The 23,334-nt window shown below is 38.5% G+C and overlaps 1 protein-coding gene across 1 annotated transcript in view; it reads right to left on the reverse strand.

Annotated features, from left to right (window-relative positions):
• Window positions 1-968: 968 nt before the first annotated feature.
• The window catches only part of CBFB (core-binding factor subunit beta), a 67,297-nt gene continuing 44,931 nt past the window's right edge, over window positions 969-23,334 (reverse strand). The window contains exons 6-8 of the mRNA XM_044433912.1: window positions 20,657-20,773; window positions 18,088-18,183; window positions 969-5,573 (exon numbers count right to left, since the gene is read on the reverse strand). Coding sequence (XP_044289847.1) covers window positions 5,505-5,573; window positions 18,088-18,183; window positions 20,657-20,773 — 282 coding nt within the window. The 3' untranslated portion in view covers window positions 969-5,504. The remainder of the gene's footprint in view (window positions 5,574-18,087; window positions 18,184-20,656; window positions 20,774-23,334) is intronic.

Below are 23,334 nucleotides of genomic sequence, written 5' to 3' on the forward strand. Positions count from 1 at the left end.
TGAATGCATTTGGACAATAAGAACAAGGAAGGACAGCAATCCGTACTTAATACAATCCACCAGAGCAAGGAAAGTATTATTTACAAGTGAGAGTAAAGCAGAAACTAGAAGAGGGTAAATGGAACTGTACAAGATGAACATAAACTGGCAGGAGAGGATGGGTGAAATCCAATTCATTATTCCTGTGGACAGAACTGCTTCTACTAACTAACCTGAACTAGGAGGGGGAGTGATTCCCCCCTTTCTTGAAGCATTCTGTGCAACCTGGCCTTCCAGAGCAAGTTTCTTTTGGGAGAGGCTGCAGGAGGAAGACAAGGGAGGAAATCCACTCACACAACATTGCTTCCTGTCTCAAGTCTGTGCAGGTAACTTTATAACCTTGGGAAACTCTCATAAACCAATCCTATACGTGCTCCATGTGCTTAAGGGAGCAGAAACTTGCGTATCTCCATTCAGGTCCTTGATGCAATTCCTCCTGTTCTGAGCATCAGTAATGTGCAAGGAATGGGCAGGGAACGCTGGATGGGGGTATGAGAGACAACCACAGGCATTTGTCTATACCTGTGCTGGCATGGAGGAGAGAGCAGAGCAAACAGAGCCATCCTCTGTATGAGCAGGCAAGCAGGTCAAGTCCAATATATTACTGAAAATTAACAGTTTGCCTTCATTAGACGTTCAAGACATTTGTATTTAACTTCCGTATAATATCTATAAGATTTAACGCTTGACTAAGAGTTTGGCTACTGTTAGAGCATTGAGTGAAAAAGGAAATAAAAGGACTGAAATAGCCTCTGGATGCTAACATAATTCTTCCAAGTATAGTAAGTCATCTACCATTCTGTAAAAGAGGCACTACTTTGGAACGTTTGCCACATTTTGTCCTTAATGTTTGCCACATTGTCCTTAATTCTTAAACACAGCAATGGTATGAATCAGTAACTGGTGGAAAGGAATGTACAGCAACTTCATTTCACTACACAGAACTTTATTTTGAACATAGTTAACGTAACAGAAAAAGATAGCAAAAGCAATCTGGAAGCTTAAGGCAACTCTTAAAGAGATTAGTTCAAGGATGATGCAACTTCTGTTTAAATAGAATTATGAAAAAAATATCAAATTGCATCAATAACTTAATGTCTTAAGTTTAACAGATCTGCACTTACTAGCGGAGGAAAAGGGGCTTGTGATCTTAATGCCAGCATTAAGACATAGTGATTTGGGTCAGACAATCAAATCTTGGCTTAATAAGCTTAGATGTGAGCAAGACTTTGCTTGCTCAAACAGCTCGTGTGCTACTTCTTTCATACTGCAAACAATCAAACCTCAAGCCTCTTAATCAATCATTTTCCCTGTTCACTTGAACCAGAAAATATAGTTGCCAACATCTCAAAGAGCTAGGATACTAAACCATAGTTTGAAATTGATTTTTAATTCTTGATTGTTCCTAAGTGGGTAACTGTAGCCTCTCAGGACAAAATGGGAAATTATGATTGGAGGCCTTCCGGTCGGATTGTTCACAGTAGGAAGGGAAGCGTGAGAGGGCCAACACGCTTATTACACCAAGGAGACTGTCGGAGGAGTACAGCGTAATTCTAGAAAACAGGAAAAAAGTTACAGACTGCAGAAGTTTATATGAAATAACATAATTTATGTTCTTTTGACCATATGGGGAGAGGCAATGTGTTTTGGCCTACAACTCCCACCACCTCCAGCTGGTGTAGTCCATGGTTAGGGTTAAAGGATGTTGTGGGTTAAAACTACCAGGTAACACCACACTCCTTCAGAATACAAGTACACCTCAGGTTAGAACAGACCATCAACAAAAAACTTTTTCGACCATTGTTTTTTAAAACAAGGAAGACATGCACAGAATCTTAAAATTTAGAACATGAAATGTGACAACACCACATTTCTATTTAGTGAACCTCTTTGGAAACAGTACCAATAAACAACCATTAGATTATACAGAAAATTCAGGTTGCTATGCACAAAGAAGTTTCATCGGCTATTTCAAATTTTACAAGCATTTGTAATGTTGTGAGTTTGGCTATTACCATTAATAAGGAATAATGCATCTTATCACACTGGCATCTGCAGGACTATTTCAGAAGGGAGGCTTCTACAAATGCAACGTATGTAAATTTAAATTTATGGACATTTAAATCCATAAAACATTTCATACTGAATAAACAATCTGGCTTTTCCAAGTTGCTTTGCTGATCTGAGTGATCACTGCATGTGGGTACATGGTCTGGAAATTCAAATTGCCCATTAATGACATGACCAGGTAGGGCGGCGATAACAAGTCCCCCCTGCAGCATTTTAAAGCACAGCTTAACAACCCTGAGACTTAAGCTCTGTGTCGTTGCCACAGGACTGGTGTAGGGAACACAAAACTATTGCAGCAGCGGCACTGAGGGATGTGAGGTCAATTCTTTCCCTTTCAGTGGCTTTTAAAAAGAAACCATCCCACCTGCATCCTTCCTCACATTTTCCTGAGAAACTGAGACAATGAGCAGCCCCTTTCTGCTACTTTTGTAATCAAATCCACAGCCATCCCTCCCCATGTTTTTGTGCCAGAGGACTAGATAAACCTGCAGAAGGGCCATATTCTACTTAATTAGTTTGCTTATACACTAGGAAAAAAATCACCTTCTTGGATATGCCGTAAGATATGAATTAGGAAATTCATAAATCGCTGTTTTTGCACCCACCTTTGCTTTTGGGGAAGACCTACTTCTGCCCAACCAGAGCCCAGCCTGAACCCGGCTTTCCAAAGGGCTTCTATGGGGCAGCACTCACTTCTCAATGAGTGAAGACTACTCCACCTGCCTTTAAAATTATTCAGGACGTTTCTTCCCCAGATGATGGGTGTGTCACTTTGTACTTTTCTGTCTATATAGCTAACTTTGCTTTCCTAAGTATTTGTCACAGCAATGACCTTCATCCATTGGCAAAAAACCCTCTGAGGTGGGAGGCAAGCGTTTTTCGTAATACAAACAAACAGAACAGTGCCTGCACATTTTGGCTTACATCTCATATTCTTCAGGGGCTAGGTACTTGTGGCTTGAAACCCAAGTTGGGAATTTGAGGATTGCAACTTGGCAAGTAGGGGGAGCAGCTTCCCCTTGCATATGGCAGTACCCAAATATTCAAAAACAAAATGGATGCTGCTGTTTAAAAGTCCTGAACTGATCACTCAAATGTTTTTCCTCCCTAAAATTGGCCGGACAAGATAAACGGAAGAACTGCTGCAAGCAACACACCGTGAGCAGTGCTGTGCCGAGTAACAGGGTCAAGAGGGAAGAATCATCTGCAAAAGTGAACAATTACTATTTTATTTATTTTATCCCAATCTCACCCTATTTGAAAATACTGTAACAACATTTTTTACGGAAAACACCAAGGCATCTTTCAGCCAGTATGAGACTTCCTGCATACAATTAAAATGTCTCAATTCATGTTACTAGTCAAGTTAAAATAAGAATAGGATATAAAAACAGTTCAATGAGACTTCAACATGATTGTTGAAGGTAACACCATTATTCTCTGCCTAACATACTGTAAAACCTACTCATAAAATTTTGGTGTTCCATTTTAGATTTAGGTTTAGAGTCCCTGAATAAAATGAAAGTCAGTTTACAATGAGTTTCAAAAGGTTACACAGCCCAACCCCCCCCCCACAAATGCTTGGTGCCTTGATTTTTAGACCTGTTCTTGGGGTTATTTGGAGTGCTGATTCAGAAAACTGCATTGGCTAGACTGCATCAGCTCTAGTTTCTTGGATATGGTTAAATGTGTGTAATTTTTAGTCAGTTTTTGAACAGATTTTGCTGATCAACTTGTTCTTCTGCTACCTAGTTCGTGTTTTTGTGTACAAGTAAAAGTGTTTACATTACTTCCAACTGTAATTTTACATCAGAAACACTGGATTTCTGAAGGGTAATTTATTAACTGCATTAGAGTTATGCTCTTATAGGAGGCATGTGTCTATTTCCGCTCATATTGTTTCATTTCATTAGCTGGACTTACCATGGAAAAACTGAAGGCGGGACTTTTCGATAGGCCACAGATCAGACAGCTCATAAATGACCCACATTTCATAGAATTAATGAATGAAATCGAATCTTGTGCCTGGTCTTTATTTGTTCTTGTTGTGAAAAACTTCCTTGGCAACAGGAAGGTAGACAACTAAACTCAATTAGTAGAGAGATGCTCTTTCATTTCAACAGCCTTCGCTGCAAAATGAGTGTGAAAATCCATTATCTGTTCAGTCACTTAGATCACTTTCCAGAGAATCTTGGTGACTTAAGCGAAGGGCAAGGGAAAAGATTTCACCCAGACATAAAAACAATGGAAGGCAGATGCCAAGGAAGATGGGATGTGCACATGAGGGCACATCACTGCTGGAAACTTATGTGGGATTGTCTTGGCAGATCCCATTCTCGGATATCTTACGAAAGGAGCTGCTTCTGTGTCGAATGGCTGGAACCTTTGCATCATAAACCTGTGCTTTTGGTTTGAAATAAGTAGATTTAGTGTATTTCACTTTTCTTGTAATTTTTAATGTGTTTCTTTCATACTATAAGCAGATTAAATAAAACACTACATTAAAATATCCTGATTTTTGAAGGGTGCCAGAGTGAAGAGTGGTATATAGCATTTATGCTGCATCTCAAAAACTGGAGCTGACAGGGAAAGCGTGGTGCCATTTTTGGAATCAGTGGATCAAATATAGGCAGGAACAGGTCTAACATTCGAGGCACCAAGTTCTGTGCTGGCCAGTGGGGGCGTATTAACTGACAACTAACAATTGCAGAGTAGAATCTACAACAGTGCGCAGATTAAAATAGCAATAGCTGTTTTGCCATCTGAAACATAACTTAAACGCTGAACAAGATCATGGGATTTTGCAGTTCTAAAAAATAAAACATGTAGTTCAATAAATCGTCAACACTGTTACAAATATTTGGTTGCATAATGCAAAAAGGAAAACATTTTGCAAGTTTGGGGGGGGGAGAGAGAGACAGAGAGACAGAGAGACAGAGAGAGCGAGCGCATGTCTAAAAAGCAAGAACACAATGACAAACTAACTTCCAAAAATCCCATACAAAAATTATTTTAGAAAGTTTTGGTTTTTAAAAAATCGCAAAAACATTTTCCAATCTTTTGACCTATTCTGAAAAGAAAAAAAAATATTACTAGTTGAGGAACTGTTGCTACAGCTGCATAAAAGTAACTGTCTTCACTAAAATAGTGCCAACACAATTGTAAGCTTGCATAGAAAAACAAGAATTTCAAATTCCCATTGGTGACATGTTTAAAGAACCGAAATGCAGGTAATGCAACACAAACATAGTGCAAACCATGGCAGGACATGATAATTTGGCTGCCGCAGGTCAGGGAATAGACTCTAGTATATACCCAGTTATCACAGTTTCTGGTCTTTTAACTCCATCATTTGCCAACTCTGAAAAGCACGTATGGCACAGCAATTGCTTCGCTTAACGCAATTTGAGATCATCGCCACTTCCTAGGTTTGATCCAGGGCTAGGGTCTTGTTGTCTTCTTGCCTAAATGAACATGGGGACAAAAAGGATAAGAGAAGGAGGAAGTGGATTAAGAACGTCTAGAACATTTTAAAAGCCAAGCAAAGGTTTCAGATGGTAATTTGAATCTCAATTGTGAACAGCTGACAAAACAGTTGCTAATCCCACTCTCCTTCCCATGCCCTTGTTTTTACCTACCATGGCTCTCGAAATTACTTTGCACGCCTTCCGATAAATGAGAGAGAATTTTGCATTTTCATGATCAAGCAAGCATGCTTGTGAAGTCTGACCTGCTTGGCTCTTTCTGAAAGCGGGGGCAACTAAACAAACCCTCTGGCCCATGATCTGTTTACTCTCATGTCAGGTCTGGGAATTCTGGCTTCTCTCCTTCAGTTATAAGCCAGTAACAATTCAGAGTTTATAACTGATTTGCTTGGGAAGAGACAAGCCAGAATTCCTGGACTGGACACAAAAATAAACCACAGATGGACAGTCTGTGGATTGTTCAGCAGCTCCCACTTGCGAGAGAAGCCAAGTGAAAATCTTTAGGCTGCATTCATGAGCATACTTCTTGATCACAGGAAACCACAGATCTCTGGAACCCTGGTTTGTGTCAAGTGACCCATGCTCGGGGATTTATGACAATTTCATTTTGGGTCACAAACCACAGAAAAATGCAAATATGAAAACGAATATGAGTTCATTTGCTCTGAAAATCTTTGCAAATGCCCAAACACTTGGCTTCATGTTCACAATCTGAACAACCTTCTTAAAACTTTCTCAAAAGATTGGAAATCACCTTCAGTTCAATCTAAGGGGGAAATGGGCACAATTTTGGAAGTTGGCACGTATTTTGGGGACTTTTTGCAAAACCTTCGTGTATGATAGTCGTTCATTTTGTGCACACTATTTGCACAAAACAAACTGCAAATCAAGAAGAGACCGGCAGCAAACTGGTGACCTTGGGGAGCTCAAAATCACTTGCTCCTCCAATTCCTAACTGGGTCCACTAACTCCAAGTGGCACAAACACACATTCTTTTGCTGCCTGAAAGCAGCGCTGGCTACACATGCAGGGGAACGACAAATCCCTTCTTCCAAGAACTGCTCTCTTTGCAAGAGAAGCCAAGTTCACCCTCGTTCTCTGAAGTGACTTAGCATGGGGGTACAGAACTCAGAATATTTTTTCAGATTCCTAACCCTTCAGAGATGAAGCAATGTTAAGTCCTTCCTTCCTCTTAAAAGAGATACTCTTTTGTAGTTTTATCTCATGAATTTTATAAATTCTATGCCACTTAGTGGGAAATATCTGAAGGCTTCTGCTAGGATTAACATAAGTTAATGTTTTTCCAGATGTTTTTAGGTACTCTCTTCACATACTCTTCATTTTTGCTGAAAGCTTTTCAGTATTTATTTCATGGACAGTTAAATGTTTAAGCTAAGAAAGTTTTAATATTAGAGAACCATATGAAGAGGGCCTTAACACTCTTAATAGGAAGAACAGTATAAGTATTCAGAAATTGCTGTAATTTGATTTTTTAAAGAGAGGAACCAATGGTTCCAGAAACAGAATGTTATTATAATGAATAGGAAAATGGAGAGCTCTTTATTATATCTATATCTTGCTTTCTTCCTGCAATGAAACCAAGGTGGCTTATCTCACAACAATTCTTGTTGCAAGGTTAGGCCGAGTGTTGGGACTGGCCCAAGGCCACCCAGTCAGTGAACATCAGGGCTTAGCAGGGACTACAACCCAGATCTCCAAAGTCCTGGTCCACTGATTTGTACACCAAAAAGCTATACAACCTTTCACTAGGTCTGGGCACCTTACAATTTTTTTAAAAAAGGAAATAGAGTTCATTACACAAATGTTTCAATAATCATTAAGACTTATGATCAAATATGTTTCATTTCAGATACATAGTCCACATTCCTATAAGAGCAGATTTAAAAAAACTTGTATGGGCATCCATTTGAAAGCAAGGAAACAAAATATTTTTATTTTGCCTTTCCTTATTTGTTTCACTACTGTAGAAACTGCCTTCTATGGAACACTGAGTTACAGTTTCCTAATTTTACAAGTACACCGAAAACAAGAGAAATGCATTAACAGAATGCCTTATTCAGACATATTTTAAATCAAACAAGCAGGAACCACAAGCTGAGTAGTAAATTTCATGACAAAAGTAGCTTCCAGTAAGCAATTAGTTTCATATTCATAGTTTTAAGACAAAGCCCTGAAAGTAAGACACAATATGCAACTTAGTTTTACTAGGAACAGATCACAAATAAAATCACTAAAAGGGGGCATCACGGGACAGTATTAATTACACAGTAAGACGTCTTTTTAATCTATTATGCTGATTAAGACAGGGCTGTCACGCTTAAAATATGAAAAATTGCCTGTCCCAGCATTTGTACAGACAGAAGTTATGCAAGATTTTCTATTTTCATCTAAGGCATTCTGTTTTTAGACACATCTTCCATCTCAAAATGAACTTCTAAAACTTAGCATTATTTTAACCTAAGTCCGTGCAGAATGCTGTCTATCTGACAAAATTTCAGCATCAAGCTGGAAGGTAGATATGCAATTATTTTTCCTGCAATCTATAAATGTTAGAATACCGAGAATTCCAAATTACCAACACATTATTAGCTCTCACAGTTGCATATATAAAATTAAAATAGATGATAAAATTCATTTCTTAGTGTGGAACAAACTGTTTACCCATGCTGTGGTGGAATGCATTATACCAATGCAGCGCAGTCGACTTGGACATTTTCCAAAGGAAATAGCTTCAGACAGGGAACTGCTAATTACTCCCCATAAATCTGTCCTCAGTATTTTCCAGAAATGGGATATGGGGTAGATGAGGATGAGAGACAGAAGGGTGAACAGTAAAATCCAGTTGGGATTAAGCTTTCCCATGTAAATTGAACTAAAACAGGGCTTGATTATTTCTGGATCATGCCCTAAATAAACTAAAGATAATGATGAATTTGCATTGCAAAAAGAAATGGCAAGCAGTCTCAAGTCATATGATCTGCTCTTTAAAAATTAAATGATTACTCATTGCCTTGCCTACATTCAAAGCAAAACTGAAAAACTGTAACTCCATTGTTTACCAACTCAAGTTAGCTAAGCAAACAAAAAGAAGTCCCGTTAAGGGTGTTTTCAGGCACAAAGATTCCTTGTGCAGCTACTCATTCTTTTTTGCCATACTGGATGTTTCATGGGATGGAAAATGAACCAGAGAACCCAAGATGGAGATGACAGAATTCTTTGAATGAGGCAGGTTGAGTGCCAGCTAAAAGATTTGTCTGAGTTTGTCTGCAGAGTTAAACAATGCTTTTCCAGACACTTAATGTCCAGCCTGCCAAGACAGAACTCAACAACAGCAACTGAACTTTGCAAGTGCATTTTTTTAAAAAATGTAAAACAAAAATATTTTCAAATAAGAATCAGAGGCCAGCCAGCCAATATATAAACCATAAAAAATGTGTATTCAGGAGAGATGTCAAAACAATCTTCTTAATTTGGGACCTTTATTGATTCTTGCAAATAATCAAAAGCAACAAGAAGTGGCAATTATATTTTTAGAACTTTTATTTATCATTTAGGATACTACATAATAGCAAATGAGTTGGATAACTACATAATAGCAAATGTCTCCATATAATGATATGATTATGCTTACATTTGCATTTACTTCCAATTATTTAACTATGTTCAATTTCTCCGATCTCTAAACTAATTTATTTACAATCTAGGAGTCAGAATTAGACCTCATTTTAAGGATGTTCCTTCTGTACAGTGCAGATCAAGTGCTAATAAAAAAAAGGGAAGATCTCTCCCCAAATCATTACTTAAAGATGTTAAGGATATATCCGTAACAATTGAGATATGGATATGTTTGCATGTGCTTGAAAGAAAACTGTGCATTTTTTCTCAGGTTCATAATGTGTATTCCTATTTTATTTAGTTTTCCAGTTACTCCATATCTTCTAACACGTTACTTAAGCACAAGTATACCCAATGCGGTACAGTAATCAGGTCCCTATACCTATGATTATAGCAATAAATACTGAACAAGTTATATCATGGACATTAAGTAAACTTTAAATATAACTTTTAAATATTCTGAAGTGAACACAACTAAGAACTGTTTCAATTTTTACAGCTAAGTAATATACCTGCCACAATTTGGCCAGTTATGTGGGACACATTTAAAGCATTTTATATCAGTTTTTCTATTTAAAGCATCATAAGAACTACATAAAAACAATTATTATGTCAAGTTAACAAATTTCAGATTTGGAACAAAAACAGAAAGAGGCAAACAAAAGAAATACATGAGAAAATACTGGGTTTCAAAGGATTTAAAACAAGCTTACATATTGGAAAGTATTAATGTATTAGATAAAAACAGTTAAACTTTCAAAATCATTGGTTAAAATACAGAGAGGAACAAGAAAAAAACCTAAACTGCCAAAGTAAGATATCTAAAACAGGCAAAATTTTTTAAATTAGCTCAAGTTATAGTATTAAGGTATGAACTGAACATATGGCTGTTAAATTTAATAAACAATTCTTTTTATAAAATTCTAAAAATTACCAATAGTTGATTAATCTTAGATATTAGATAGCTTTGATGCTAAATTTACAGAGAAAATGGTGACGCTAGTATTTTAAAATAAGAAATAATACCCTCCTGCCAGCTCTGATGACTAATTTAAATATATATCCTAGCATTACTTTAGCTGTTAATGCATTTATTTGAATCAAGCTTTACCTAAATTATATATAGAACCTGAAATACTTGTGACAAAAAAAGCTGAGAATACAGAATTCACACTGTCTGAAATGGTTTCTGAATCAGGGTTTTAACATCTAGGTTTGTATTATTGCAGAAAGGTTCCGTAACTTGTTTTTCATGTTGGACAAGATTACATTGACTTCATAAACATTGGCATCTAAAATCAAAATTTTAATTGATTGCATAGAACTACTGTACAATTATTTTCAATAAATGGCTGTAATTTTGGATGCTGAGAAAGCCTTTGATCAAGTTGAATGGAATTTTGTAGTCAAAATATTAGGCTTTGGGTAGGCTATTTAGGGTATTAAAATACTAGGCTTTGGATAGTTTGAAGACTAAATTTCATTGGTGCAATAAAATACCACTGCTAAAGTTTCAATTAATGTATATCAGCTAGAGAAGATTATTTTACAAAGAGATACCCTGCAAGGATGTGCATTTTCACCTTTATTAGAAATGTTCATCCAGTTATAATTAGGAAAAGAAAATCTATTACTCTACATGAATTCACTTGACATTCAAGTGAATAAGTTATATAACTGTTAAGTGTCCTAGATAAATCTAGTACAGTAACTGGATACAAAATAATATTAGCAAATCAGGGGACAGCGCTAAATATGCCTGATGAATTAAAAACAAAATTATCATTTGTGTAAGTAATATTCCATGGAAGGTGAAGCCAATTAAGTACCTTGGGATCTGGATCCAATCTGACTTGGGTACTCTTGTTGAACTTAATCATGAAAAACTACAGTTATCTGTAGAAAAAGACATAGTATATTGATCATTAGGCTTCTCTTGGACTGGACGAATATCTACAGTAATAATGAACAACTAGAAATGTTTTATTTTACGTAATATTTCTTTGGCAATATTCTCTTTCATTTTGAGTATTTGGTAAAAATATGAAATATATCTGGTTAGATGTTACCTAGACTTTCACATTTCAAGTTCTATATCAGAAAAATATAAATGAAGGGCTTAATGACCCTGATATTACCAATCATTATTAGGTAGGTAATACCCCAGATAAAAGTGATTGAACCTGAACAAGAAACACTTAGGAAACCATTCTGATTTACTTTGGTAGCGATTTGGCCTATTATACAACATCCCAAGAGCTTCTTTTGTTACTAAGAACAGTTCTAAAAATGTGGTAGAAATTTCAGATTTATACAGGTCCAGGGCTCTTCCCATCCCTATCTGTTGTACATGACTGAAAAAGAACAGCTTGCTTAGAACAAAATATAGGAGAAAAGCAAAAGGGAGACAGAAGGACTTGGTCAGCAATGAAGTTTATTGGCAGGTAGTTTTAATTTCATATTAAGGACTGATTAATCAGATAGAACAGGCATACTAATAAATAACCCCATTTTGGAAATACTAAGTATTCTGTGCAATCATTATTTATTGCAAGTCTTATCAAATGCTTCAACTTTCTATGTTGAACTTTAAATGTTATAGTCTATATGTATTTCTTCTAAATAAAGTATAAAGTAAAAAAAACTAAAAAAGTAAGAAATTTTGACTTTCAAGATATGTGACTTCCATATCCTCTTGGCATCTAATACAAATTTTCATAATAAGCAGACTTGTTATTGTTGTAAAAATGGCAAAGCATAAGTGAGTAGAAAGGCGGCCTCTATAAGTTAACCTTTTCAAAACACAGTGAAAAGTAATGCAGAGAAAACAGAACTGCGGATGACTTTTACTAACTGCACACAAGCACCAAAATCCGACTGTCAGCAGTCCAATAGCTTGAACTTATCGTGCCCTGAGAAATGTCAACTGAAGAAGAAAGCTGCTCTCAGAAAGAAATGTCCCTTGTCCCTTATTGTGTGAGTTCCTTTAGTGTATGAACCTTTTTTGAAACAGAAATTTCAAGCTAAATGCCTTCAGGTATAAAATATTATGCAACATATATTCACATTCAAAGTTTTATTTGGAAAACCCTATGGAAAATGAAGCTTTGATTTTGTTTAATTAGAACGCATGTTTCCTCTTGCATATTAACAGCAGCAGGCTATCACAGTCTTAATTGTTTTAACACCCTAATCTATCACCACTTTCCTAGGAGTAAGTCACACTGAACATGTTGGGACTTCCCACTGCCACTCAGTAGCAAATGGAAGAGTATGCAAGTGCCACTGAATGCATATACTATGAAGAAAAGGCTTTATGTTTTGCACAAAATCAATATGGGGTGCAGATCAATTTTGCAAGTTAAGCAATACTTTAAATATATGCTCTTCCTTCAGTCAATGCAGGTTACAAAGGGGCTGAGCAACAGCAAGATTCTGACTGACAGCGATCAATAGTAATTATATATTTATAGCACTTCTACCAACCATGAAAGAATACTTTCTCAGCTGAAAGCATCTTTTTTTCCCTAATGGAAAAAATCCATAAAAAGCTAGGATTTTTAGCTGTCTTCCATAGATGTATATACAGATATATGATATTGGTTAACTGAAAGAAGCTTTAGGTGGTTGGATTTCCAGTTTATGGGTCGCCAAGATGGTCTCATGTTACTTCTAAAGGAAAGGATATAACAACATTATTTAACTGGTAATTCCACCATTTCGAAGCATGCCAAGTAACTTTTCCGTAACTGTATACTCTGATGTTAGACACCATTTCCCCCTCCATCGCTTGATACACTGAAGAAACTCACGCAGCAAGGGACAAGAGACACTCCTTTCTGAAAGCAGCTTTCTTCTTCTTTGCTGTCTCCTATCTTCCCACAGACACAGCTGATGCAATGAAGCACTACATAAGTCAATTCTGGTGGCTGCTATGGAGGGTCACAGAGGTGATTCTGGTTGCTACATTTCCTTCAATAAAACTAGCACAGTCAAACTCCCGAAACTGCAGAAGACACTGGTGCCAGTTCAGCACAGGCACATGGGTTTGGAACCGTAGTGAAAAGCTTATTTACTGCCTTCCAACAATGCAGAACACGGCTTTCAGTCAAATCCCCATTTTGTGGCAGGTCATGTGGGAAGACAGGCTTCCACAAGAACCCCAGCGAGCACACTGGCAATCTCCTGGCCATGACATCAGTCAAACTGCATCTACCAACCAGTGAGTTCATGATGGCCTGGCCAACTGATTCACACATTCCATCATATCATGCAAATGGACTGGCAAGGAAGGACCCAACAGCACTTTGCTGAAGCATCGTTTGGCTCTCCGCTATTCTCACAATGTAAATCCTTTGCCATGACCAGCAGCTAATTGACTATGCAATGCCTCTTTTTTGTCCATCAACGCTTCGCCCCCCCCCGCCCCATTTAATGGAGCATATAGATCACACACGCTAAGCACGCAAATGAAAAAACGTTTATTGTTAACACAGATTTATTCTGGAAATAAGGGGGGGTGGGGAGAAAGCTGCGCAAGGCACTAAGGTTCCACTTCTGAGAACTCTAAATCCAATTCCATTCCCCCCTCTCCATTTCTGAACTCTTATCAGGCATTGTGCACAGGCTGAAGCTCCCAGGATATTGGGCAAGGTGTTCAACAGGAAAATCTGGTTCTATATATAACTTTGTGTAGGACTGTGTTACATAATTCTGTACAGGTGATGAAAAGAAGCTAAATCCAGGTTTGGCTGCAGAATTCAGCACTTGAAAAATCTCAGCTTTTTTAACATATACCACTCCAATTTTCTAGCCCTAAACTCTGTCAGCAAAGTGTGAGGGCATGATTTCCCCCGCATACTCTAGACCTTCCAAGGCCAAGCCTTCTTTACGTGGAAGGAATTCCAGTTCCTTTAGCATGGAGCATCTAAAGGGCTTACTATCTGACTGGTAAGCGGGAATCTAATCCTTCAATTGATTTCAGCTGCTGCCATTTGTGACGATTTCAGACTGACAGCACTGATTTATAGCACTGCATCATTTTTACAGCCTCCTCCCATGACCTGTGTACCCCTAAATTAATGCCTTGTTAAACAAGTGTTGTGAAAAAGTGCTCATGAGAAAACTTGCAATTAAACTGTAGGGATTTTTAAAAATTCTGAATCATAATTATGATTCTAAAGCACTTATCATCTCCACAGACATCCCAGCAGGAAAGACTCCTGCCTATTCATACAAAAAATCCACACAGGCAACACCACGTACCCCAAATATGCTCTTCCTTAGGGAACGCTGCCCCCGATTCTGGCTATGATATTATCCAATACCAACATTATCAAGTTTTCCTCTTACTCATGGAAGATCCTGTATGTTTCCAGTTGCTTTCCCTGAGCCCAGCTTCAAAACTAGAACTGCCCATCTGCCCCCTATACTTGCCATCTGCCCCAGTGTACAACTGTGTACAGGAATGTCTGCTATTGGCTTCAACTGTTAACAGCCATTAAGAAGGTTTCGCATCCTCAATTTTGAAGGGAAAATAGCATGAAAGACAACTTCCTCGTAATAATGTGTAACACATTTTAACAACTGTGAAAGTTCACACACTGATAACATAAGCACCCCTCCCGTCATGATCCCCGAAAGTGTTTCCCAGAGGGGTTTTAAATCAATCAATCAATCAATCAATCAAAGAACTAATTAATTTTAGTGTTCTCAAAGTCTTCAATTGACTACTCTAAATAGTAAACATTTTTAAAACTATATTTCAAAGCAAGTGCCTTCTTTCAAAACATATGCCTTATTATCCCGTTTCAATGTTCTGGTTATTGCTGATGCTGCATACCTTCTTTTCTCCCTTTTCAAGTAAGAACGTATTTTATTTATTTTGTTTATTAGTCTCATTGTTAATACTAGTTACACAAACAGTAGCTTCAAACAGGGAGATTCAAATTATGAATGCAGAGTGTATGTGAAGCTTTTAATAATGATTTTGCCCTTTTTTGCACATGCAAAAATCTACGAATTTCTTGTAGCTAAAAATGTTGCACAGCATGTTCTAAAATAAAGGAACATCTCTCCTAGGAAAGAAGTTGTATAAATAAAGAACAAATCTATGATCATTTTCATATGCTGCTAAGGTTTCACTGAATGCTTCCAAAGAGCTGGCGCCTCTCTTTTTTGGTAGGGGCAGACCAAGTATTGCAAAGACGTCTCTCTCTTTATTGAGTACAAATGTGGTACCTATTAAAGCCATGCATGATTTTTTAAAAAAAATTATGCAGACTTTACAGCAACCCAAGGTTTACATTTCTAACAATGAAACTTTCAATCTTCATCATTCCAATCATTAAGCATTCTACATTTATCTGTACAATAACCCTGTGATATGAAAATAGAAGGTTTTTAGTTGAGCTTTGAAAAAGAAAAACATTTTTGCTGCATCTTCCCTTGATGAAAACAGAATTCAAACTCTAGTTAACTGTGCGCCTCTTTTCACATATTCCACAATCAAGATTACTTTTAAGACATATGAGTTGCAGAAAAGTGTGCAAGATTAAAATATGCAATTTGTTCTCCAAGTATTTTATTACTGTTGATCATGTAAGATTATGTCTACAGTTAAAACTCGTCTTATTTCCAAAATAACGAGGACTGGTTTTAGCTATAGGGTGACCACATTTTATTTGTTGTTGTAACATGCTTTCAAGTCACCTGCAACTTACAGCTACCCGATGAATGAAAATGCTACTCCTACGGTACTCCGCTTACACACTTTGTAGCTGCTGTCTCCAGAGTTTGCTGCTGTCTCCAGAGTTTATTAGCTGAATTTATATCCCCACCTCCTTCCTCATGCAAGAAACTCAAGGGGGCTTCCAATTTCCCTCTTCTCAATTGTGAAGGGCACCGTGTATATCAGGGGGACGAGGGAAGAAGAAAAAAGCACTGCTTCATTGGAGGGCTGGAGTGGGGCAGGGTGCCAGGACTGTCTCTAGCAGCAAAATGAGGAAGAATATTTTTTTGTTCCTAGGATCAAGGGGCATTTAAAGCCCAACCTACCTCCCAAGGTTGTTGTTATGGAGGCAAGATTGAGAGCAGCAGGAGAAGAGTGATGTAAGCCACTGTGTTTCTTGTAAGAAAAGCTTGGGATATAATCAATCACTCAAGCAAACAGAGCAGGAACAGCCACAGGGGTGGTGCTGGGTATCAAAGGAGTCTGAGGCTCATGGCACCAAATGGCTTCAATCGTACAAGCTAATTCACAGATACTCTAAAGCTGCCTGCCTGCCTGCCTGCATGTGCATCTGTATTTGAAGGATGCCGTCTCCTAAGCCCCCCATTTGCAAAAAGGGCTGCATGGACAGGGGAAAAGAAGCTGTCTGCTTTCAGGAGAAGACCCACACAGAAAGATTTGGGGGGGGGGCAGCAGGAGGGGAAGGACATGTGGGCCAGAACATGGCAGCCAGTCTAATAAAAGGGACCTGATGGTCTGATCACGTAACACCGATCTTGGCCTGCTTGCGTATGTGTTTCCAAGCCCAATTCAAGGAGCTGGCTTTAACCTATGAAGCCCTACACGGCTTAGGACCATGACACCTGCATGAACACTTCTTTGAACTTCATTTACCTGGGCACAACAACCAATTCTGGGTCCTGCCTCCAACTACCGCCTCTGAGGGATGCGTGGATGGTGGCAACAAGGAGAAGGGCCTTTTCAGTGCTGGCCCCCAGTTATGGAACGAGCTCCCCACAAGGCTCACTTGACACCGACTTTACTCTCTTTCTGGCACCAGGTCAAGACTGTCCTCTACTGCAGGGCATCATTAGTCTCTGTGGGCCTGTTAGTTGTTAAACAGGTCTCAAGATTTTCTTCAGATTATTGCAGCTTTTTATCCATTTTAAATTTTGATTTTACATTTTGCCTTGCAAACTTGTAATGATGTTTTAATATGGGCTATTTTATGTTGTATTTTGATGTGCTGTTGTAAACCACTCAAAGAGTGTTGGTTATTGGATGGCACAGAACATAATAGGCAAATAAAATAAAAAATCTGTGTGAGATGAGCTGCTGTGAGTCAGTGGCTGGCTCAAAGTGGCCTTCCTGTGTGGAGAACTGAATCCAAATCTTCCAAGACCCAGGGTAACACTCTGACCACTACACTGCTCTGCATGTGAAAGGTCTGGTTTTATGTAGGTCAGAGAAGTATTTATTATACATCACTCTTAAATCAAGTTTTTTTCCCTTGCTGTTATCCCAGCAAGGAATAGGAACTCTATCTTTGTAACGCAGCAAAATGTGTATCCAGAATATTAAATAGAATGTACAAATGTTGCATACAGAAAATTAGCATAAGCAATTCCCCATGAAGCATCATAACCTTCGCAATAGTTTTTTTAAAATTTGTACTGTGCACATTTCAGTTCCTGATCCGCACCCTGCGTTTCTCCTCACAACCCTGCCAAGCCCTTTCTGGCTTCTGCCGATCGCTTTGTTGTGCCTCCTTTTCTTGAGGTAAGGATTCCAGCCGTGGAAAGGGAGGAAAGGGATGGGGATAGTGAGAGAGGTGCGGGTGGATGGAAAAGCTAAGCAAGTCCATGTTGCACCATCTGCCCTGCCAGCAGGTCACATGATGGACATAACAGCCAAATTCAGGGGTGTCCATCATCTGGACATCTAGTATAGAGGACTGTGCTACTAAAGTATAATGTAATGCATTTGGACCAAACAGGATTGCATAAAATGGCAGCATCTAAATAAAACAAAATTAAGAACATATTCCAGACAGAAAAATTACTGAAAAAAATCTAGATGTTTGATAGAGTACTAACCAGTAACTGACAGCAGCTGTGAAACTCTCACCTCCATTTCCTCCCGATGAGACCTGTCTCTATCTTCAAATTCACGAGTTCTCCTCCGAGCTTCTTCAAAAGCCTGTTGTGCCAATGCATCTTCTTGCTACAAGCCAGAAGCAGGGAAACATGCAGGAAACAGCTTTAGTTTCATTTGAATCAAAGAATGGTTGCTTGTCTTCAACCAGCATTTAGTAGACAAAAGTGGGTAAGAGCAAACAAGACAACATGAAGTGATGACCTACTGGTAATGCAGAACTGTTGCTGCATAGAGATTTTTCTGTTTCTAGGTAGCTGGACAAATGAGGTATCAGGTCATAAATGTAAAATTAGCAAATGAAAGATTCTAGGTAATGTTTTATCATTTGATTGCTCTTAATCACTGACTGTACATGTAAAACCTTTCCCAACTTGCTGCCTTGTTGATGTTTTGGACAACAGCTCCCACCAGCCCCGGTCAATCTGCCCGGTGGGCAGGGATGATACAGGCTGCTGTCCAAAACATCTGAAGGGCATCTGGTAAAAGAAGGCTAATTTAAAAGACAGTTTTGTAAGACAGGTTGTTTGGCAATATCAACCGAGTTCCTGTGCGAAGGCAGCAGGCTCCCCGAATCCTGACTTCTTGCAGATAGCTACCACAACACGCCATTATGAGGCACAGGAGAAGACCATGTGGGATTGGGGGAAGGTTCTGGTGAGCCTTCTTGCTCTATACCTATCAATGTGCATTAGTTATGCACATCAGTATCACAAATCAAAGTGAAGAAGGATCAAGACTGGAAATGATGACCTAAGCTATGCAATTTTTCAAATAAACTGCAAACTGTCTAAAGTAGGCATCTTGCTTTCTCATCATAAAGCTGGTTTCCTGTACTGCATTAAACAGAAAATGAACCAAAATGTTTCCATTTGCCAAAATTAAAAAAAATGTTTTACATAATTTGAAAAGGCTTCTAATGCATCACCTGGGTAAATTTATTTTTACAGTCTATAATGAGGTCCTGATGGACCAATACTGAGGAACAGTGTTTAACAGTATGAGATGAAACTGCATTTACCAGGAAGAATGAGAGGCCTACTCGTCCAGTAATTCTTACTTTTATCCTAATCAACATGGGTAAACGACAACTGTCAAAATACAAACCTACTACATACAATGCAACAGTATCTCTTCAATAGGCAAAACTTTCCTACATTAAAAGGAAAATAAGGATTTGCTCTAAGAATCCAGCTACAGTTTAATCTACCAAGGGACTAAGCCCATTAAAATTTAAATTTAAAATAAAACGTCTATAGCGCAAAAATGTCAAATCGCCTTTTTTGCCCAGGGCATTTTCTGTTCCCTAAAGCGATTTTGTGAAATGACGTGAAAGGGTGCCCCCGTGGCCCTGCCTAGTTTAATATCAACAACTGTCAATCAATAAATGTCAGCAAAGTCCTCAGTACTGTGCACCAAAGTGCAATGTGCAAGTTTCCTGTTAAGTTCTGCTTTCGAGTAGACCAAGCCCTCCTTGGCAATCTTTATGTTTTCTTACGAATATGGAAAAATGTGTGTGAGTGTATGGGGGGGGGGGTTCATCTCTTATGAAAAGGAAGCAAGTCCCAAACAGATAATAGCAGAGGGTCAGTACATGGCCAGCAAGTAATTAAATACAAACCACATCATCTTATGGAAGTATTTTGAAAAACTAAATCCAAATGTAATAATTTCTGTATGTTTAAAGCAGTTAAATATTGGCTATCCGTCACAAGCCTTGTTCATAGTGCCTGTCAAAGCATTGCATGGGGCAAAAAGCTGAGGAGGCGACAGGCGTATCAGGCTAGTAACACGGCTGAAGGCTAGGAGACCACAAAGAAGAGAAGCAGAGTACTAAGGACGGGTGAAAGCAGCACATACATCAAAGAAGGAGGGATGCAGTGGAAGCTGGAGTCAGGAAAACTGGACAGACATTTGAACCAAGGAAAAAACTCATGCAGGGTTGAGGCTAAGAAAACCCTGGTCCAGTTTGTATGTAACAAATAGTGATGTTGTGCTTTATAGCTACTATTGCTTTCAACAAACAATCCAAGAACCATCCCCTCCTGGGTTGCTATTAGAACATCTGAACATGGAAATCTGGGTTGTGTACAAACAATTGTCAAAGAAAAGGTTTTTCAGTTTCTGCTGATAGTTTTTTTAATCAGTTAGCATGAGAGGAACACTAGGAAAAAAGGCATCAAACCCCTTGAATACCCCTCCTCCAGAGGCGCTCATGCTGCCTGAGCAAGCTTCTGTTTGCCCTCCCTTGAACTACAGAGTAAATAAAAGAAGCATAAAGTTACATGAAAACAAATATGGATGCTTTGAACAATGAATATTTCAAATTACAGTTGAAGAATACCATAGTTAAATGTTCAAGAAGAAAATATCATACACATTAGGAGTATCACCGGTAAGGAGAAACAGAAAGAACAGAAGACCAAAAATGGTCAGAAGTCTTAGTCAGCGCTAGCTTCCTTCTTGTTTTAATGACTGAAGGCAGCAGAGAGTGGAAAGACATGGTACTGCCATGCGAGAGCTCCAGAACCGCTTTCCTTACCTGTGCCCGATCTTCATCAAATTCTAGGCAGCCCATGCCATCCAGTCTTTGGAGATCTATCCAGCCTTTCCAAATAACACAAACACCATTCAGAATCATAGGTGCTTTTAAGTAGACCTAAATGTGAGAAGATATGTTTAAGGCGGACTGTATGCATGCAACAAATCCAGACAGGTATTTAACGTATCACACCGTTAGTGTCTACAGCTATGTGTGCAGCTGAGATTTTGTTAGCCATAGAAGTCATAGAACCAAATAAACAAGAATTGTCAGTTCCGAGCATTTTCTCTCTTTGTCACACTCAGAAGCAGAAGACGCCTGTTCCCACATCAAAAGGCTACTGCAGCTTTCCCCAACCAGTTGCCCCCAAATATCCTGAACTGCAACCGCTACCAGCCCCAGCCAGAAATACTGGGAACAGTAGACCAAACTGTCAAAGGGCGCCATGTTGGGGAAGACTGGGCTCATGGAAAGAGGAGAGCTTGGAAGAGCAGGGGCTGACCCCGTAGCTGAAAGCGGTGAGCTTGTTCCAAGGCCCTGGGACTCCAACTCTTTTCTCCTGTTGCCCTGACACCATTCCCTTGTGCAAGTTCAAATTCCCATGACAACCATTACTGTGTCTAGTGCACAGTGGGCTTTCTATGGAATTTGCTTTTTGGCAGGGCCAATCTAGACAAGATGCTGCCTTCCTAGAATAGTCCCCTAAGACTTTTAACTGCAGCTTATAGGTTTCAATCTGCAGCCAGGGTAGATCTGGATTTTATTGGTATTATGTTTTATGTTATTTTATTTAAGCCGTCCCGAGGCTATGCAATGGGACGGCATACAAATACTCTAAATAAATAAATAAATAAATAAATTCTACATGGAGAACTGCCATCAAAACTGTGACTGTAAGTCAGTTTCAAATACGTGAAATGTGGTAGCACTAAAACCCGACACTCAAAAGGAAACAAGACTGATTTTACGCAGTTTGTGCTTCCTGCAAATATTACACAGCTGTATTTTTCTGTGTACATACAGGTGTCCGTGTTATTTTGCCTGTTGTATTTCATATAAAGAACTCTCACCAGAAAACAAAAATCCGGAAATAAAGCAACTGCTTGTCAGAGGAATATAGCAGAGACTTATTTGGGCATTAAATTCATACAGAGAGTTCAGATCATGGTTACTCTAACTGAAAGACCTTGTAATTAGCTTTTGGCACTTTACGTGATCTTTCCAGAAACAGCTTGTTAAAGCTGGCTCCACACAGCTGATTAACAGTTAAGGTGAGACAGCCACACTAGCCCTCGTGTCTTCTGAAAGAAGAAAATAACCCGTAACGTAGCTGGCTGTTTCGATCAAACCAGAATCCACCCAGTCCAGCACTCTGATAACAGCCTAAAAACCATGAAAGATACATTTGGTGAGCACAACAGTGATTAGATTTGTTTCTCTTCCACATCCTCAGACACGCTTTTGAAACTAAGGGGAATTTTAAAACTGGTCTTCTTGTAAAGCACTGGGATCAAATGGCTGCATTAAAATTAGTCAAGAAGTCTACTGGCTCCTTAGGAGAAGAACCCAAGCTGCTCATTTAAATGATCCCAGGCATTGTTTCAAAACAGTGGTCATTCAGATGCCTCTCCAAGCTCTCACAGCCACCCCCTGCATTTGGAATCTAGAAGTGTATTTTTGCACAGAGTTCTCAAAAACTTCTCAAACACTGATTTCTAGACTTTGGATTTGCATCTGGTTGAATCAGGAGGAGAATAACCCCCAAATTTCTTTTGCTACCAGCACCCTTTTAAGCAAAGCTATGAGAAATGGCAACTAAGCACCAAACAAAATTTATTTTAAACTAATGAAAGCTGAAAGTGCTGGTATTTTCAGAATTCTCTTAAGACCAGCAGACCAATATTCAGAAAGTATCTTCTCCTATTAATGAATTACTGAATCAATCTTATGGCAGGTCTGGACAACTTCTGGTAGTCTGAGGAAGAGCAGATTTTAAACAGAAATCTTTTTGCTGCTGTATCACAACAGTTCAACGCCAAACTGGGTGGTGTGCCAAGGGTGACACAGGATGTCCATCCATTTTATATAGAGTATCTGTGTGGCCAAATCTTGAATCTGAAGTTCTGCCATTCTACCTTGAAGTTCATTCTGATACATGCCCCTATCAGAATATGATTTCATTTTTTCCTATTCCGATGAAAACATATTCATAATTTCTTTGTAGCATGAAAATGTACACATTCTTCTTCCCTTGTTTTATAAATGTTTATTCAGGTTTCAAATGTATGCATGCCATTCAACTCTCTCTTTTTTGGTTCAGAAAGCATAATGCAAGCTTGATAATGGATATGCTTTGACTGCTGATTGTGCTTGAGTTGTATTTGGTCTGGAAAGTCATCCTGATTGAATCCTGATTGAAAACAATCTGAGACAAATTTCTCATACAGCCCTGGTTTTATGGGATTCAACACTGTGATGGTAGTTAATTTTATCAGAAGTATTATAAGTCAATATTATCTTTCCAAATAATTCTGATATTACTGTAAACCGCTCTGAGAATCATGATGGTCAAAGAGTAGCATACAAATATCGTAATATAAAACCACTTCCTTATAAAATTTGCCGGGATTCAGACCCAATCTTCCAAGAAAAGAGATTTATTTCTGAAAACGGCTACT

This window comes from Varanus komodoensis, unplaced genomic scaffold (genome assembly GCF_004798865.1).
Source record: "Varanus komodoensis strain SLA01 unplaced genomic scaffold, ASM479886v1 scaffold27, whole genome shotgun sequence".
In the NCBI taxonomy this organism is placed as follows: Eukaryota; Metazoa; Chordata; class Lepidosauria; order Squamata; family Varanidae; genus Varanus; species Varanus komodoensis.